The sequence below is a fragment of the Rhineura floridana genome, chromosome 3 (genome assembly GCF_030035675.1).
Source record: "Rhineura floridana isolate rRhiFlo1 chromosome 3, rRhiFlo1.hap2, whole genome shotgun sequence".
Lineage (NCBI taxonomy): Eukaryota > Metazoa > Chordata > Lepidosauria > Squamata > Rhineuridae > Rhineura > Rhineura floridana.
Window position 1 is genome coordinate 218,885,115 of NC_084482.1, and position 20,506 is coordinate 218,905,620.

Below are 20,506 nucleotides of genomic sequence, written 5' to 3' on the forward strand. Positions count from 1 at the left end.
CAGTATGTGAATTAGGAAAGAATTTGACTCAAACAAAATGAGGAGGGGGGCAGCGGAGGGACACACGAGATGCTGGTGTAGTTTTTACAAAGGAACTTGAGAAAGACTTATTGTTGAAACAAAATATTTACTGGTGATTCATGGTTGTTGTTCAAGGTTTATAGCATTCATTTTTAATAGGGATTTTGTATGAGGTTGTCAACTTGTATTGGCACAATATGTAGATGCTGTGTGGGGCTTCATGGGGTAATTGTTGCTGTTTTATTGCTTTGTTTCTGTAAGGAATTCTGCATTTGTTTTTAACAGTGTTGTAAGTCACTTGGAAACCTTCAGCTAGAGAGTAACTAACAAATCTAATAAATAAAAAGAGTAAGAATAAAACTATTTGTGTCTCTTCCGTAGCTGTGTAGATGAAGGCTGCAATTCTCACCTTACGTAGCTGTCTGGGAGTAATCCCCATTGAATTCAATAGGACTTGCATATCAGAAGACACAGTTAGGATTATGCTATAAATCTAGTTTCAGGGCTGGCACAGCTTCGCTAGTCATAACTGTAATCCTATGGTAAGGAGACAAAATGTGCATTCTAGGGAATTCATACAAATTGGAGAAAGCATTAATCTTTTCCATTCCCTCCCAGGTTAGTTTTGGTTTTCTCCCCCATGACCTCAAAGATAAAACTCATTTCCCTTTTTCCTACTGGATGGTCCCAAAAGATGACTACAAGTATGCAGGCATTGTCAAGTTGCTCCTGCATTTCAGATGGACCTGGATCGGACTCTTTGCTCCAGAAAATGACAATGGAGAAAGGTTCTTGAGTGCCGTGACACCTATGCTCACTTTGAACGGTGTTTGTGTTGCCATCTCACAAAGAATCCCAGAACCGACTGTGTCCGAAGTTCGAGTGTCAATTTCCACTGATTCAGTTCTCACATGGAGACAGGTCAATGTATTTGTTTACTATGCAGAGACTCGTTCTTTCCTTAGTGGAATACTCCTTATAAATCAAATGCTCACATTGTGGATAGAGCACACTGAGGGGAAAGTCTGGGTCACAACAGCTATGTGGGACATCACCTCAGCATTGTCTGACAGTAGATTACATTTGCAACACAGGCAGACTTTCTTTTCCTTCTTAATCCAGACAAAGAATATTCCAAAACATGATAATTTTGACTTCAATCTCATTGCTCCTTACTGGAAGAAACAATGTCATTGTTTCTATTCAAAGCACGTGTTGTCTGTGAAAGAGCAGCAAAGATGCGAACAGAAAGGGGAATTGCCCATGGATTTACTTGCACAAAGTCTGTCTCCAAACAACTACAACACTTACAGCAGTGTCCGGGCCGTAGCTCATGCCTTAAATGCTGCATACTCCTCCAAATCCAAGCAGGTGGAGATGATGGGTGGAGGAGACATGTTGGGACCTCTGAGGCTACAGGCATGGCAGGTATTCCCTTTATCCCCACTAAAAATGGCAAAATGGCTCAGGTTAATTGTGCAATAAAGGCCCTGAGAAAGTGCAGGGAGTACCCATGGTGGTGTGGTGAAATTCTGCAGATTTAAAATGCAGCCCTGGTTCCTGAGGCTCCTTGTGCAGGTACCACCCTACACTTTTGACCCTCTTCCCCCAATGGCCTCAGAGAACACAGGCCAGTTTGGAAGAGTTCTGAGACATGACCCCTTTAAACACACCAGAACTATTTATTTAACAGATGTATAACCTCTTTTCAAGCAAAAAAGGACGCAGGGGACTCATCAGGCAAGGGCGGCCTCATGGGGTCCATTTTGACATACCCTGTCTCCTGATTTTGCTTCTGATATAGATGGATTAAGAAAGGGCATTTGATCCCAGAATGGAGAGCACTGAATTGCCAGCTCATGGGACCTAGTTTTGGTATTGCAGGAAATGTTTGGTGTGTTCCTCCAAATCACCTGTTTATTGAGCATTCCTCCCAAATGCTTGAGTAGAGATTAGATTTCACACCTTCCAGTTAGTCATTTGTTCATCCTGCACTTTTCAATGCTTTTCTGCCTCACTTTGCAGATCACAAGAAGTCAGTTTATTTTTAATAAAAAATGAGGGCCTTTTAGCCATAAGGCAGGGTATATAATACTAATACTAATAATATTTTTTGTGCTAGGGTAAGAGAGGGCTTTAGTCCACTTTACTTGTGCAAGCCACAATTTCTGTTATAATAACAGGTTTTTTTCCATGTTGTTTTAGCTCCACCCTTTTTTGAGGAACTTTGGATCTTACAACACCTCTATTGACAGAGTGCATTTGAATGGGGATGGGGAACTAGCAGCCAACCTGGATATTTTGACCTGGGTGGTGTGGTCCAATGCTTCAGTTTCTTCAGTGAAAATTGGGAGTCTAGAGCGACAGGCATCCCCAGACAAACACTTCAGCATTGACGAGGATGCCGTTGTGTGGCTCAGAGAGCTTAACCAGGTGAGGAAGGCCATGGATTTCATTTGATACCCTTTTAACCACTCTTCAGGGCTCTCATCATTTGTTGGGCAATGAAAGGGAGGTTTGTAATTTGTGCCCTATATGAGCAGAGACTGAAATAGTTTGTTGTTGTTGTTATGTGCCTTCAAGTCAATTATGACTTACAGCAACCCTATGAATCAGCGACCTCCAAGAGCATCTGTCATGAACCACCCCGTTCAGATCTTGTAAGTTCAGGTCTGTGGCTTCCTTTATGGAATAACAATCCATCTCTTGTTTGGCCTTCCTCTTTTTCTACTGAAATCAGTTTAGAAAACATATTTGCAAAACATCAGCAGGCCACTACAATATATGTAGGCTACACCAGCAAGATGAACACAATAGCTTAATTTCATGGCTTCTTTTACCCCATGCTCTATCTGCAATCCAACTTGGAACCACGCCCTGAAAGCATAGGTTTTGCATATGCTCAGTTCCAACTTTTCAAAGAAAACACTTTCATCTTTTGGCCACTAGGTGGCAACCACATGCATATATCTTATACTACTCACCCTTTAATTTATACGATTGACATAAACAGACTTCTCGCCTTCCTCTGCTGTTGTATTATTGTGATGCCTTTTGTTGTGGAAGAATAGCTCAGTGGTACATTCTGTCTATATTACTAAACACCAGATACATTGGTCTCAACAAAATCCTTGGTTTTTAAATCCAGACTCTCCCTGGGCTTTGGAATTTTTTTTTTTTTTTGAATAGTGTAATTCAACTGTGGTTGTTCCTGGGTTGTCCATAGGTGTCACTGGAAGTTCTATCTCAGCAGGTGTCTCACCTCAGCAGGAAGCACCTCTAAATGTGTTTTGGGATCTGATTCAGGAATTGAGGGGCCTGTCAGTCTCTCAGGTTGTTATAAAGTGGGCAGCAAAATGGCTTTGTTGTTTTACTTCAGTCTGTGGACCCTCTGCAGGAAACTCTTCTCCATGGTGCAAATGCACTTGATTTTCATTTTGCCTAATTTGCTTTCCATCTGATAATTCCACCACACATGAGAGGGGCCCTGCCTGTGTTACAAGGCCACCTGCCAGCCAATGAGGTCCAGTCCCAAAATTTATTTATTTATTTATTTATATCCCGCCCTTCCTTCCAGTAGGAGCCCATGGCAACAAAATTGAGGGCATAAATTAGGTGGGCCCTGTGAAGTTCCTGTATGTGAATGTAATATAAATATGGTAAGTGCAGGTTTATTATAGGAAATATGGTAAGTGGCGTGAGTGAGAAGGGGGAGTACATGGGCTGTAGAATGCTGGATGATGATTGGCTGTGTGTTTGAATGGCTGAAGGTATAAAAGAGAGGATGACAGTTGAGACGGGGGTGGGTGTTGGACAGGGTGTTGGACAGGGAGGTTGATGTGGAGAGTAAGAGGTGGCTGTTGAGAGATTGGATTGGGAGTTCTGAGGCAAATAGTAGGAATTAGGAACATAAGAGAAACATATATGAAACCATATGCTTGTCAATGAAATCTATAAGTAATCTTGTTATTCTTAGTGTTATCAATAAATATTTTCTTGGTTTACTTTATTTATTTTATTTATTTGTTAAATTTTTATACCGCCCCACTAGCATAGCTTTCTGGGCGGTGTACAGCAAAAATACAAATATATACAATAAAACCCATAATATAATACAGCAAGAACACATATAAGAGACTGAAAGATCTAAAATCAGTTACAGCAAATTTTTAAAACTAAATTAAAATTAAAATTAGATTAAAATGCCTTAGAAAAGAGGAAGGTTTTAACTTGGAGCCGAAAAGATAGCAATGTCGGCGCCAAGCGCACCTCATCAGGAAGACTATTCCAGAGTTCGGGGGCCACCACTGAGAAGGCCCTAGTTCTTGTTACCACCCTGGGTAACAAGAGGCCCTAGTTCTTGTTACCACCCTCAGTTGGGGTGCACAGACCAGGGGGGAGGCAGAGTAACCAAGGCTGAAGAAGAAATAGTATCAAATGGTGGCAGCGGTGAAGGAAGAGATATTGTATCAACATCCAATACCACAGAGCAACCCAGAGCTGTGAGCTTCATAGGCAAGAGGCTTCAGGGGGGTTGGGAATTACCTATACACACAGACACAAGGTATCAAAATAACCAGGAAGAGACTAAGGCACAGTCTAGAGGTTATATTGGATACACAGAGTGTTGGGTAGTGTGGCCTAGCAGAGGGATCTTTTGAGATCTGTGCTAGAGCGGAGAGAGGTAAAAATAAACACAACGATCCTGACTGCTGGTAGCCACGAGTGAGAGCGACACAGGTGGTGCCAGGGAAGGATGTCACAGGCCCCATGAGTGTTTTTTATGCTTCTTTTAAGTCATAGCAGTATTTTTTTTACTTCCTGTTTCTCACACACATTAATAGACTCTCCTGTGGTGTAAATGGAAGTCTGTTGCATGAGTGGAACGGCAACACAAGATACAACCTACACTGAAGTTCCTCGGGGCCAGAGCTCAGGAAAGACCTAGTTGAGTGTGAAATTCACAGGGAACAGTCCTCATCAGGCAGACACAAACTCCATCAAGGGTAGTGGGAAAGATGAATCCAGGGCCGGCTCCAGGAATGCCGGGGCCCTTGGGCATCAGCTTGCTCTCGGCCCCGGCGTATGTGTGTGTGTGTGTGCATGCGCATGTGTGCACGCAGTCCCCATGCTCCCCACCTACCTGTCTGATGTCTTTTACCATTGCCCTTAATGAAGATGGCGGCCGTGGTTTCCCTAAAGGAATGACGCCTCTGCCACCATTTTTGTTGATTGCACGCATGTGTGCTATGCGCCCGCATCTCTGCCATCAACTAAGATGGCAGCAGGGTCTTCAGTACCTTAGGGAAACCACGGCCACCATCTTCATTAAGAGCAATGGTAAAAGACAGCGGACAGGTAAGTGAGGAGACGTGGGGGGGCACGGATCATGGAAGGGGAGCAGAGGGGTGGCTGAGGGGCCCCCTGTAGCTCCAGGGGCCATCGGGCCAGTGCCCAACCTGGCCACCCTTTAGAACCGGACCTGGATGAATCAGATCTGTACAAAAAGTATGTGGAGAACTCAGCACAGGAAAACCTAAACGAGTGCAAATTAATACAAGCAACAACAGCAATGAAACCTAAAAGCTGTTTTCTTCTCCCTGTGTGAAGAGATACGTTGCTGCATAAAAAGCCACAAGTGAAATATAATCCTGCTTGTGTGTACTAAACAAATGTAAGATGGAATCCAGTGAAGAAGGGGAAAATATGAAGTTTCTCTCTGCTCCCTAATATCCAAATTCCTTTTCATGCTCACTGATTGGTTCATTTCATTCCACCTTTCCTCACATCTAATATGAGGGAATGTATCCAGAGCTAGTCCTGTGCAGAGTTGATTTATTCAAATTAATTAACATATCCAACTCAGAGGATATGTTTCAGATTTCAATGGGTCTGCTCTGAGTAGGACAAGCATTGGGTAGATCCCTCGGGTTTGTATTGGTAAGTGGCAATAAATTTACCAATAGGCCTATTCAAAGTAGACCCACTGAAATTAACCCAATTTAGTCATTCCTATTAAACTCAATGGGCATCCTCTGAGTAGGAAGATATCTGCAAAAAAGGGTCGGGACTGGTCAAAGCCTAGATGGGAGACTGGCTGGGAACTATATGTAAGCCTTCTCGGGTTTCTATGATGAAAATAAAGGTGGGGTATAACAATAACAATGACAATATGTCCTTGCTTCTGTATTAGTAAATGGTAGTTGGCGGGGGCGCGTAATTAATCATGCCACTTTTCATTACTGTCCAGAAACAGCTTCCATTTGTAATGGGGCAACTGGAGGGCTCTTAGGCATTTGGATTCCCTCCACCAAGGAAGGGTGTTGACCCTAGCAAGGGGAGGGCCGACTCTCCTGATTCCAAAGGTACAGGGAGTAGCCCTATAGCCAGCTGTCATCAGATGGGGCAGCCTCATTTCAAGGTGAGGGATATTTTGGGACAGGCACACAGCACCAGTCAATCTCTCTCTCTCTCTCTCTCTCTCTCTCTCTCTCTGTCTGTCTGTCTGTTTGGCAGGAAATTACAGAATATTCACTGACTGGAAACGAAGCAGTATGTCTGCCTCAAAAACTTAGAAGGAGCAAACAGTATTGAAAGTGGGATCATGAATGGCCACCCCAACAGCATCATGAGCACAAATGTTTATGAATGTGCAATACAAAGGATGTCTGGAGAGTTCCCAGGATGCTGAGGCAGAGACGAATTTGCTCTGATTCAACAGGGCTTTTCTTGCATTCTTAAGTGGGTAGAAATTGCAATAGCTTATTGTTGAAAACAGGCTGGAAGAGAGAATTTATTGTGTGTTTTCCATGTCTCTTGCCACAGTTCTGTAGTTTTCCAATACACCCCTAACATTTTGCCCCTTGATGTTCCTTCTCTTTATGGGTAGACCTTGCCTCTTTCCAGGTGCACTGAAAGCTGTCTCCCTGGGTATGTCAAGGTGATTCAAGAAGGAAAGCCACTTTGCTGCTACGCCTGTGCTCCATGTGCCGAAGGGACCATCTCCACACAGGAAGGTAAAGGATTCCAGAGGGAAAGGAATCCCTTGGGGTATTATTTAGGATGTACAGTATTTTCTGCAAAGATCTTTTTTCCCCCAGGCTTTGAAACTTTCAAACTTGATTAATTCTGGAAACTAAAAATGTAGAAAAACACACACAAAAGAAGTCCTTGGTGATAGGAATAATCAGAGCTTGGAAAAGTTACTTTTTTGAACTACAAGTCCCATCAGCCCAATCCAGTGGCCATGCTGGCTGGGGCTGATGGGAGTTGTAGTTCAAAAAAGTAACTTTTCCAAGCTCTGGGAATAATGGGCAGGATGACAGATTGTGTCATGCCCCACCAACTGCCAAAGGCTGATCCAAAATGCAGAATAATTTCAGTGAGACAATGGCCTCTTTGTGTGGATTCTGGAGTCTCAGTTGGAAAGGAAGAACATATTATAGACCATAAAATCCTGAACTACCACTCCAAAATACATTTTAAGGAATTTTGAAGACTCTAGGCTAATGTAGATGCATTGTACATAAATAAAACATAGATATGGGGACAATGAAGTCGCTCTTGCCCACTGCAGATGCAGACCATTGCACCAAATGTCCAGAAGATCAGCATCCAAACAAGGACCGAGATCATTGTGTTCCCAAGGTTATAACCTTCCTGGCCTATGAAGAAAGTCTGGGAATCCTCCTGGCTTCCTTTGCCATGTTCTTGTCTTTGGCCACAGGATTTGTGTTAGGAATCTTCATTAAAAATCTTGACACCCCAATAATCAAAGCCAACAACCGGAACCTCTCCTTCATCCTCCTTATCTCCCTCCTGCTTTCCTTTTTGTCTTCCTTACTATTCATTGGCCGGCCAAGGAAAGTGACCTGCTTTCTCCGACAAACGGCCTTCTGCATTATCTTCTCAGTTGCCGTCTCTTCTGTCTTGGCAAAAACCATCACCGTGGTGCTGGCCTTCTTGGCCACAAAGCCAGGGAACAAGATGAGGAGATGGCTCGGGAAGAGTTTGGCCAACTCCATTGCCATTTCCTGTTCCAGTGTCCAAGCTGTCATCTGTATTATCTGGCTGTGGATCTCTCCTCCTTTCCCAGACTCTGACATGCATTCCCAGCCTGGAGAAATCATCCTGCAATGCAACGAAAGTTCTGTCATCATGTTTTCAATTGCCCTTGGCTACATGGGCTTCCTGGCCGCCATCTGCTTCACTGTGGCTTTCCTCGCCAGGAAGCTGCCTGGGGCCTTCAATGAAGCCAAGCTGATCACCTTCAGCATGCTGGTCTTCTGCAGTGTTTGGGTGTCCTTCGTGCCCACCTACCTGAACACGAAGGGGAAATACATGGTAGCCGTGCAGGTCTTCTCTATCTTGGCCTCCAGTGCTGGCCTCCTTAGCTGCATCTTTTTGCCCAAGTGCTACATTATTGCCATAAGGCCTGATCTGAATACAAAGGTACACCTGATGATAAAAACTAAAGATAGTGTCTGAGTCTTAGTACATTCTTCGTAGAAGATGAATATGCATTAATGTAGTAATCCTGATTTGAATACAAAGGAGCACCTAACATAATATTAGAGCTAGCTTCTGATTCTTGTGCAAATGTAGCCCCTTTGATGTAAATCTCTCTTCCCTTCACATATATAATAAATAATAAAAAATAAATGCTTAATGACTGCAATGGCCACAGGCACTCTGGTCTTAATGTTTACATGTATTTTTTATCACAGGCTGATCCCACTGCATACCTGATCACCACACTGGTCTCTATGCAACTAATGATCATTTTACACAGTCTAATTTTCTAGTAAATATTTATTTATTTATTTATTTTATTTATTTTGATTTATATACCGCCCACAGCCCGAGGGCTCTCAGGGCGGTGCACAACATGAATAAAATACAATAAAATCACAAAACAGTAAAGTATACATTGTTAAACAAGTAAACAACCTGATATACATTAAAAACACAATAGATTAAAATGCCTGGGAGAATAAAAAGGTTTTAACCTGGTGCCGAAAAGGTAAAAGTGTAGGCGCCAGGCGCACCTCATCAGGGAGACTGTTCCATAATTCGGGGGCAACCACTGAAAAGGCCCTAGATCTTGTTACTACCCTCCAAGCTTCTCTGTGAGTCGGAGCTCGGAGGAGGGCCTTAGATGTTGAATGTAGTGAGCGGGTAGGTTCATATCGGGAGAGGCATTCCGCTAGATATTGTGGTCCCACGCCGTGTAAGGCTTTATAAGTCAAAACTAGCACTTTGAATTTGGCCCGGAAACAAATAGGTAGCCAGTGCAAATGAGCCAGAACAGGTGTTATATGTGCAGGCCACCTAGTCCTTGTCAGCAGTCTAGCAGCTGTGTTTTGCACTAGCTGTAGTTTCCGAACTGTCTTCAAAGGCAGCCCCACATAGAGCGCATTACAGTAATCCAATCTAGAGGTTACCAGAGCATGCACAACTGAAGCGAGATCGTCACTGTCCAGATAGGGATGTAGCTGGGCTACCAACCGAAGGTGGTAGAAGGCATTCCGTGCCACCGAGGCCACCTGCGCCTCGAGAGACAGGAATGGTTCGGAAAGAACTCCCAAGCTACGAACCTGTTCCTTCAGGGGGAGTGTAACCCCATCTAGAACAGGTTGAACATCCACCATCTGGTCAGAGAAGGCACTCACCAACAGTGTCTCGGTCTTGTCAGGCTTGAGCTTCAGTTTATTAGCTCTCATCCAGTCCATTATTGCGGCCAGGCAACGGTTCAGCACATTAACAGCCTCACCTGAAGAAGATGAAAAGGAGAAATAGAGTTGCGTGTCATCAGCATACTGATGACAACACACTCCAAAGCTCCTGATGACCGCACCCAGCGGCTTCATGTAGATGTTAAAAAGCATAGGGGACAGAACCGATCCCTGCGGACTCCACAATGGAGAGTCCAGGGTGTCGATCAATGTTTCCCAAGCCCTACCCTCTGGAGACGATCCACCAAGTAGGAGCGGAACCACTGCCAAGCAGTACCTCCAACTCCCAACTCCATGAGTCTCCCCAGAAGGATACCATGGTCGATGGTATCAAAAGCAGCTGAGAGATCAAGGGGAATCAACAGAGTAACACTCCCTCTGTCCCTCTCCCGACATAGGTCATCATACAGGGCGACCAAGGCTGTTTCAGTGCCAAAACCAGGCCTAAAACCGGATTGAAACGGATCTAGATAATCGGTTTCATCCAAGAGCACCTGGAGCTGGCTGGCGACCACCCGTTCTAAGACCTTGCCCAGGAATGGAACATTCGCTACCGGTCTATAGTTGTTCAAATTATCTGGGTCCAGGGAAGGTTTCTTCAGGAGTGGTCTCACTACTGCCTCTTTTAAGCAACTAGGGACCACTCCATCTCTCAAGGAGGCATTTATCACTTCCCTGGCCCAGCCGGCTGTTCCAGCCCTGCCAGCTTTCACTAGCCAAGAGGGGCAAGGATCCAGTACAGAGGTGGTTGCACGCACCAGTCCAAGCACCTTGTCAATGTCCTCAAGCTGTACCAACTGAAACTCATCCAATAAATGCGGACAAGACCGTGCTCCGGATACCTCATTAGGTTCAACTGCCGTAATACTGGAGTCTAAGTCCTGGCGGATGCATGAGATTTTATCTTGGAAGTGCCCAGCGAACTCATTACAGCGGATGTCTGAAGGTTCTATAATTTCCTGAGGGCTAGAGTGTAAAAGCCCTCAGACAATTTTAAAGAGCTCTGCTGGGCGGTTGAGAGATGATTTAATAGTGGCAGCGAAATATCCCTTTTTCGCTGCCCTCACCGCTTCTGTATACAGTTTAGTGGAGGCACTTACCAAGGCGTAATTGCATCCGTCAGGAGTATGCCTCCATCTGCACTCAAGCCTTCTCCTCTCTTGCTTCATCGCTCTCAGCTCCGGGGTATACCATGGGGCTGCCTGAGCTCTGCATGGGAGAGGGCGCGCAGGAGCGATCGTGTCCATGGCCCGGGTCATTTCCGTGTTCCACAGTTGGACCAGGGCTTCGACAGGAGCGCCTGTCTTATCAGCCGGAAAATCCCCCAGAGCCCTTTGGAAACCCAAAGGATCTTGAATGTGTTGGAATATTTAGAACAACGAAATGATAAACAAGCAGCTTTGATTTTTTTAGATGCTGAAAAAGCATTTGATAATTTGAATTGGAAATTTATGTTTCAGGTTTTGGAGCAAATGGATTTTGGAGACAATTTTATAAAATGGATTAGATCGATTTATACATCTCAGAAGGCTCAGATAATTGTTAACGGAGATTTAACGGATTCATGTGAAATACAAAAGGGTACAAGACAGGGATGTCCTTTATCTCCCCTTTTATTTATTTTGGTCTTAGAAGTGCTGCTTAGAGATATAAGGCAAGATAAAAGAATTTCGGGATTAAAGATAAAAAAAGAAGAATATAAATTGAGAGCATTTGCTGATGATTTGATAATTGTACTAGAAAACCCTTTGGAAGGAATTAATGTATTGATGGACAAATTAAAAGAATTTGGACCGTTAGCAGGATTTAAGATCAACAATCAAAAAACAAAGATGTTGGTGAAAAATTTAACTTTAAGGGATCAGAAAGAGTTAATGGACAAGACAGATTTTACAATAGAGAAAAAGTTGAAATATTTAGGTATCATTATGACAAATAAAAACTCAAAGTTGTTTCATAATAATTATGAAAAATTATGGACAGAGATTAAGAAAGATTTGCTAAAATGGGATAAACTACAATTGTCATTAATGGGTAGAATATCTGTGATAAAAATGAATGTATTACCGAGAATGATGTTTTTGTTTCAAACAATACCTGTAATATCCTCTGATTTACCTTTTAAACAATGGCAAAAAGATATTTCTAAATTTGTATGGCAAGGAAAAAAACCAAGAGTTAAATTTAAACTACTACAAGATGCCAAAGAAAGAGGAGGACTGGGATTACCAAATCTGAGACTTTATTTTGCTGCCTGCTGTCTAGTCTGGATAAAGGAATGGATCTTATTAAGGAATAAAAGACTATTGGATTTGGAGGGCCATAATTTGAAGTGGGGATGGCATGGATATCTATGGTATGACAAAGTAAAAGTAAATGTAGACTTTAACAATCGTTTTATAAGACGTCCTTTGTTGAAAATATGGAATAGATATAAACCAAGGCTTTATTCGAAAATACCATTATGTGTCTCAAGTCAAGAAGCGTTTTATAGAAGAGAAATGGCTGGAAAAGAGAAATGGTTAACTTATCAAGAACTATTAGAAAATGTACATGGAGAATATATAATGAAAGAGAGAGAACAACTGACAAAGGAAGGATATAGTTTTCAATGGTTTGCCTATTTACAATTGTTAGAAAGATATAAAATGGACAAGAAAATGTATGGGTTTGAAATAAGTAAATCTGATTTTGAAATAGGATTGTGTACAAATGATGAAAATATAATTGCGAAAATGTATAAACTCTTACTGAAAATGGATATGGAGGAAGAACAAGTAAAAGAGTGTATGGTAAAGTGGGCAAAAAATTTTGGTTATAACATAGAAATGGATCAATGGGAAAATATGTGGAAAAAAGGTTTGAAATTTACACTATGCTATAATCTTAAAGAAAATTTTTATAAAATGATGTACCGTTGGTACATGACTCCAGAAAAGTTGTCAAAAATGTATAGTAATGTTTCTAATGTTTGTTGGAAATGTAAACAACAAGAAGGATCATTTTATCATATGTGGTGGCTGTGTAAAAAGGCAAAATCATTTTGGGCACAGATAGGTAGGAAGATGCAAAAAATTCTAAAGATAAATACTCAGTCAAAACCAGAATTTTTTTTATTGGGTTTTATGGATAAACAAATAGAAAAGAAATATGGAAGAATAATATTATATATGATTACGGCAGCAAGACTATTATATGCACAAAAGTGGAAAATGGAATCAACACCAACAATGGAAGAATGGCTATTGAAATTAATGGACTTAGTAGAAATGGATAAATTGACATGTCTACTTAGAGAAAAATCAACAGATACATTTCTTAAGGAATGGAAGCCTCTCTTAGACTTTTTGTTGAAAGATCAAAATAAAATGATGATACTGGGATTTGACGATTAACTAAGACAGCCTGTGGAGAAAAGGGACTCTGTATGTATACATTAAGGGACAGGTTTGATGTATATTATATACTTATAGCTGATCTGCGACAAATCGGAAGTCAACTATTTTATTTTTATTTTTTTGTTGTTGTATGTTTTTTTGACTTTGTTTTGTTTGTTTTTTTGAAAAATTTGAATAAAAATTATTAAAAAAAAAAAAAAAAGAAACCCAAAGGATCCATTAGTCTCCGAGGTCGGACCCGCTTAATAGGTCCTCCACCCTTGCAGAGGGAAAGGGCGGCTGTAAGCCTAAACTTCAGCAAGCGGTGATCTGTCCATGACAATGGGGTCGAAACAAAACTCCCCACCTCCAGATCACCATCTCCATGCCCAGTGACATGTAATTGAGACACAATTGGACATGTACATTTTTTCCAAAGAACCATCGTTGCCAGTCATATTCCTCTATGCCTGTTAATACTGATATCTGGAAATGTGCTTTCACATTCTCACCCTTGACATGGTTTTATTTCCTCTGGAAATGTTGGACTACACAGAGGTTACACTCTGTCCAGTCGTTTTGAGCTTTTGCTATGAGTTGTTTGCAAGGAGGTTACATGAGCTGATTTGCTCTTGAGCAGTGTTCATACATCTTCCTGGTAATAAGTTGTTCATCCCACACTTTTCACTACTAGGAACATTACATAAGAGGAGCTTCCTGGATGAGGCTAATGGTCCATCTAGTCCACCATCCTGTTCTCACAGTTGCCAGCTTGTGGGAAAAACCATAAGCGGGATCTGAACACCCCTCCTGTGATTTGCAGCAGCTGGTATTCTGAAGCATCCTGACTCTGACAGTGGAAGTAGAGCACAGCCATCATGGCTAGTAGCTATTGATAGTATTAGCCTCCATGTATTTATTTAATCCACTTTTAAATCTATCCAAGTTGGTGACCACCATTGCCTCTTGTGGGAGCGAAGTCTGTAGTTCATTATGTGCTGTGTGAAGAGGTCCTTTCCTTTGTCTGTCCTGAATTTTCCAACATTCATTTATTGGATATCTAGTGCTACCTTGAAAGTGGATTTGTTGTGCCAGGGCACCAAAGTTAATTCACTTTAATGGCACAAACCTAAAGATCCATTGTGAACAAAAAAACTCCCTACTTGTGGATTAGACATGCTGCTTTGTGATGGGCCATTGACTACTTCAATAACTTTGTTTTTAAGTTGCCACAAGACTCTTTCTTGTTTTTGCTGCTAAAGGCTAACAGGGCTAACCCTTTGGAAATTCATTCACTTTGAAAAGGAGCATGCTGGGAAAGGAATTGACTTCTGCCCTGGGCTCCTCCTGCAAGAAAGGGCAGGATATAAATCAAAGAATAAATAAATAATAAATAAATAAATTTGAAAATATCTGTTGACATCTGAAAGATTTGCATCTATTCAGTGTGGCTTTTGATACCATTGACCTTCTAGGCCACGTTAATGAGATGGGTATTGGAGGCAATGTTTTTACAGTGGTTCCATCCTATCTCCAGGGTCATTTTTAGAGAATAGCATTTGGGGATTGTTTTTTGGCCCCCTGGCAGTCATGCTGTGGGGTGCCGCAGGGTATCATCTTGATATATGCTGCTTAACATATATATGAAGCCCTTGGAAGTGGTCATCCAGAGATCTGGGGCCAGGTGTCAGCAGTACACTGATGGTACCCAGCTCTATTTCTCTGTACCATCTAAATAGGGAGAGGCCGTGCAAGACCTGGACCGCTGCTTGGACTCTGTGACAAGATGGATGAGGGCCAATAAACTGAGTCTGAATCCTAGCAAGATGTGGGTAGATCTACTGTGGGTAGATGGTTCCTGAGTTTGGATAATTGGTCAGTTGCCTGCTTTGGATGGAGTTGTACTCTCTCAGATAGAGCACATCTGTAGTCTGGGGGTGCTCCTGGATCTATCTTTGTCATTGGAGGCCCAGGTGATCTCAGTGGCTAGGGATGCCTTTTATCACCTTTGACTGATAACACAGCTGTGGCTATTTCTGGACTGGGATAGCCTGACCACTGTTGTCCATATACTGGTAACCTTCAGGCTGGATTACTGTATTGTGCTTTGTGTGGGACTGCCCTTGAGGTTGGTCTGGAAGCTACAACTGGTGCAAAATGCAGCAGCAAGACTGCTCTCTGGGGCAGGGTATCACCAGATGTCACTCTGCTGCTGAAAATAATGCACTGGCTACCTATTAGCTGGGAGAGCCAGTGTGGTGTAGTGGTTATGGTGTTGTACTATGACCTGGGAGACCAGGGTTCAAATCCCCACATAGCTATGAAGCTCACTGGGTGACCTTGGGCCAGTCACTGCCTCTCAGCCTCATAAAAACCCTATTCATAGGGTTGCCATAAGTCGGAATTGACTTGAAGGCAGGACATTTACATTTTTTTTACCTATTAGCTACCAGGCTAAGTTCGGGGTCTTGGTTTTGGTTTACAACGCCCTATACAGCTTGGGACCATGATACCTGAAAGACCGTGTTACCCGTTATAGATCCACTGAATCACTATGCTCTGCAGGTGAGGGCCTCCTGAAGATACCATCTTATCACGAGGTCAATTCCACACAACATAGGAAGTGTACCTTTAGTGTGGTGGCACCTACCCTTTGCAATTCCCTCCCCTTAAATATTAGACAGATGTCATCTCTGTTATCTTTTTGGTGCCTGTTGAAGACCTTCCTCTTTCAACAAAGTGGATAGAGAAAAGTTTTTTCTCCCTCTCTCATAATACTAGAACTCATGGACATTCAAAGAAGCTGAATGTTGGAAGATTCAGGACAAAAGGAAGTACTTCTTTACTCAGCACATAGTTAAACTATGGAATTTGCTCCCACAAGAGGCAGTAATGGCCACCAGCTTGGATGTCTTTAAAAGAAGATTGGACCAAATCATGGAAGACAGGGCTATCAATGGCTACTAGCCATGATGGCTGTGCTGTGCCACCCTAGTCAGAGGCAGCATGCTTCTGAAAACCAGTTGCCAGAAGCCTCAGGAGGGGAGAGTGTTCTTGCACTTGGGTCCTGCTTGCGGGCTTCCCACAGGCACCTGGTTGGCCACTGTGAGAACAGGATGCTGAACTAGATGGGCCACTGGCCTGATACAGCAGGCTCTTCTTATGTTCTTATGTTCTTAACAAGCCTTTTAAGTAGAGTACTTATCCCAGTCTGTGTCTGTGTTCAAATTGCTTTTTTATATGTTTTTTTTAAAAAAAGTTTTAAAACATGTTTTGTTTTAATATCTTTTTAAGGATGTTTTGTTATAATATACATTAAAGTCTGTTTTTATGATGTTTTAGAGTGGTTTATTTTATTTTTTTTGCACTTTTGTATGCCACCCTGTGCTCCTGTTGGGAGGAAGGGCGGGATAGAAATCCTAATCCTAATCCTAACCCTAATAACAATTACAATAACAACAATATAAAATTTATGTAGAAATATGTATATTTCTGCATCAGCTGACAATAAAGGAAGACAGACTTGTGCAAAACACACTGATTGCATGCAAACAGAAATGTAAGTGTGAGTGAATGTCAGAATGAATTGAAGTAAATTAATACATCCCTATTTGAGTGTGGATTAGGAGATGCAACAAGGCCTCAGGGCTCACATGTTATCAGGGAAGGACTTATTGGTGGCGGAGTCGCTTTATACGTGAAAGAAGGCATTGAATCCAGCAAGCTCGAAACCCCTAAGAGGCAGACTCCTCCACAGAATCGTTGTGGGTGGTGATACCATGCCCCAGGAGGGACTTAATACTGGGAACGATCTATCGTCCCCCCGATCAAAATGCTCAGGGAGACCTTGAGATGAGATATGAAATTGAGGAAGCATCCAAACTAGGAAATGTGGTAGCAATGGGTGACTTCAACTACCTGGACATAGACTGGCCGCATATGTGTTCCAGTCATGACAAAGAAGCAAAATTTCTAGATATTCTAAATGACTATTCCCTAGACCAGTTGGTTATGGAACCAACCAGAGGGACAGCAACCCTGGACTTAATCCTCAGTGGGGACCGGGACCTGGTGCGAGATGTAAGTGTTGTTGAACCGATTGGGAGCAGTGACCATAGTGCTATTAAATTAAACATACATGTAAATGGCCAATTGCCAAGAAAATCCAACACGGTCACATTTGACTTCAAAAGAGGAAACTTCACAAAAATGAGGGGATTGGTAAAAAGAAAGCTGAAAAACAAAGTCCAGAGGGTCACATCACTCGAAGATTCTTGGAAGTTGTTTAAAAACACTATATTAGAAGCTCAACTGGAGTGCATACCGCAGATCAGAAAAGGTATCGCCACGGCCAAGAAGATGCCAGCATGGTTAACGAGCAAAGTCAAGGAAGCTCTTAGAGGCAAAAAGTCTTCCTTCAGAAAATGGAAGTCTTGTCCAAATGAAGAAAATAAAAAAGGACACAAACTCTGGCAAAAGAAATGCAAGAAGACAATAAGGGATGCTAAAAAAGAATTTGAGGAGCACATTGCTAAGAACATAAAAACCAAAAAAAAAAAATTCTATCAATACATTCAAAGCAGGAGACCATCTAGGGAGGCGATTGGACCCTTGGATGATAAGGGAGTCAAAGGTGTCCTAAAGAACGATAAGGAGATTGCAGAGAAGCTAAATGAATTCTTTGCATCTGTCTTCACAGTGGAAGATATAGGGCAGATCCCTGAACCTGAACTAACATTTGCAGGAAGGGATTCTGAGGAACTGAGACAAATAGTGGTAACGAGAGAAGAAGTTCTAGGCTTAATGGACAATATAAAAACTGACAAATCACCGGGCCCGGATGGCATCCACTTGAGAGTTCTCAAAGAACTCAAATATGAAATTGCTGATCTGCTAACTAAAATATGTAACTTGTCCCTTGGGTCCTCCTCCGTGCCTGAGGACTGGAAAGTGGCAAATGTAACGCCAATCTTCAAAAAGGGATCCAGAGGGGATCCCGGAAATTACAGGCCAGTTAGCTTAATTTCTGTCCCTGGAAAACTGGTAGAATTATTAAAGCTAGATTCACTAAGCACATAGAAGAACAAGCCTTGCTGAAGCAGAGCCAGCATGGCTTCTGCAAGGCAAAGTCCTGTCTCAGTAACCTATTAGAATTCTTTGAGAGTGTCAACAAGCATATAGATGGAGGTGATCCAGTGGACATAGTGTACTTAGACTTTCAAAAAGCGTTTGACAAGGTACCTCACCAAAGACTTCTGAGGAAGCTTAGCAGTCATGGAATAAGAGGAGAGGTCCTCTTGTGGATAAGGAATTGGTTAAGAAGCAGAAAGCAGAGAGTAGGAATAAATGGACAGTTCTCCCAATGGAGGGCTGTAGAAAGTGGAATCCCTCAAGGATCGGTATTGGAACCTGTACTTTTCAACTTGTTCATTAATGACCTAGAATTAGGAGTGAGCAGTGAAGTGGCCAAGTTTACTAATGACACTAAATTGTTCAGGGTTGTTAAAACAAAAAGGGATTGCGAAGAGCTCCAAAAGACCTCTCCAAGCTGAGTGAATGGGTGGAAAAATGGCAAATGCAATTCAATATAAACAAATGTAAAATTATGCATATTGGAGCAAAAAATCTGAATTTCACATATACACTCATGGGGTCTGAACTGGTGGCGACTGACCAGGAGAGAGACCTTGGGGTTGTAGTGGACAGCACGATGAAAATGTCGACCCAGTGTGCGGCAGCTGTGAAAAAGGCAAATTCCATGCTAGGGATAATTAGGAAAGGTATTGAAAATAAAACAGCCGATATCATAATGCTGTTGTATAAATCTACGGTGCGGCCGCATTTGGAATACTGTGTACAGTTCTGGTTGCCTCATCTCCAAAAGGATATTATAGAGTTGGAAAAGGTTCAGAAGAGGGCAACCAGAATGATCAAGGGGATGGAGCGACTCCCTTACGAGGAAAGGTTGCAACATTTGGGGCTTTTTAGTTTAGAGAAAAGGCGGGTCAGAGGAGACATGATAGAAGTGTATAAAATTATGCATGGAGTTGAGAAAGTGGATAGAGAAAAGTTCTTCTCCCTCTCTCATAATACTAGAACTCGTGGACATTCCAAGAAGCTGAATGTTGGAAGATTCAGGACAGACAAAAGGAAGTACTTCTTTACTCAGCGCATAGTTAAACTATGGAATTTGCTCCCACAAGATGCAGTAATGGCCACCAGCTTGGACGGCTTTAAAAGAAGATTAGACAAATTCATGGAGGACAGGGTTATCAATGGCTACTAGCCGTGATGGCTGTGCTCTGCCACCCTAGTCAGAGGCAGCATGCTTCTGAAAACCAGTTGCCGGAAGCCTCAGGAGGGGAGAGTGTTCTTGCACTCGGGTCCTGCTTGCGGGCTTCCCCCAGGCACCTGGTTGGCCACTGTGAGAACAGGATGCTGGACTAGATGGGCCACTGGCCTGATCCAGCAGGCTCTTCTTATGTTTTTATGTTCTTATGTCTCTGAACTGAGAACTTCTACCGAAGGGGGGGGGATGCTACAAGCCTTAATGTCTAAGTAAAGACTCTTAAACTTTCTCAAGCCTCTGAGATGATTCTTTAGCATCTTACATCCTAACGTAACGTGTTGTTTCACGCGAGAACCGCCAAGCATCAACACTTCTCCCTCTCATAATACTAGAACTCGTGGACATTCAAAGAAGCTGAATGTTGGAAGATTCAGGACAGAGAATTGGAAATACTTCTTTACTCAGCGCGTAGTTAAGCTATGGAATTTGCTCCCGCAAGATGCAGTAATGGCCACCAGCTTGGACGGCTTTAAAAGAAGATTAGACCAATTCATGGAGGACAGGGCTATCAATGGCTACTAGCCATGATGGCTGAGCTCTGCCACCCTAGTCAGAGGCAGCATGCTTCTGAAAACCAGTGGCCGGAAGCCTCAGGAGGGGAGAGTGTTCTTGCACTCGGGTCCTGCTTGCGGGCTTCCCCCAGGCACCTGGTTGGCCACTGTGAGAACAGGATGCTGGACTAGATGGGCCACTGGCCTGATCCAGCAGGCTCTTCTTATGTTCTTAAAAGGAAACAGTTTCCTCAAGGGGAAAGAATGAATGACAAGGCAATTCTCCTGCTGCATTGAAAGGCAGCTCTTTCATTTATCGTTGGGTTCAGTAATTGTTTCAGATAACATTTTCCAAGTGGAAACTGCTCTGCTGTTTTTCTTACCAAGTCCAAGGTGATGTCTGCAAGCACAAATTGTGTGGTGTAGTGGTTAAGGTGTTGGACTACAACCTGGGAGATCAGGGTTCGAATCCCCACATAGCCTTGAAGCTCACTGGGTGACCTTGGGCCTCTCAGCTTCATGAAAACCCTATTT

General features: G+C 42.6%; 1 protein-coding gene across 1 annotated transcript; it reads left to right on the forward strand.

Moving 5' to 3' along the window:
- The first annotated feature begins 702 nt into the window (after positions 1–702).
- Positions 703–8,508, forward strand: LOC133378989 (vomeronasal type-2 receptor 26-like). The gene is made up of 3 exons (XM_061613602.1): positions 703–1,449; positions 6,911–7,037; positions 7,598–8,508. The coding sequence occupies exons 1-3, from the start codon at positions 703–705 to the stop codon at positions 8,506–8,508; spliced, it is 1,785 nt and encodes a 594-aa protein (XP_061469586.1).
- The last annotated feature ends 11,998 nt before the right edge of the window (positions 8,509–20,506 follow it).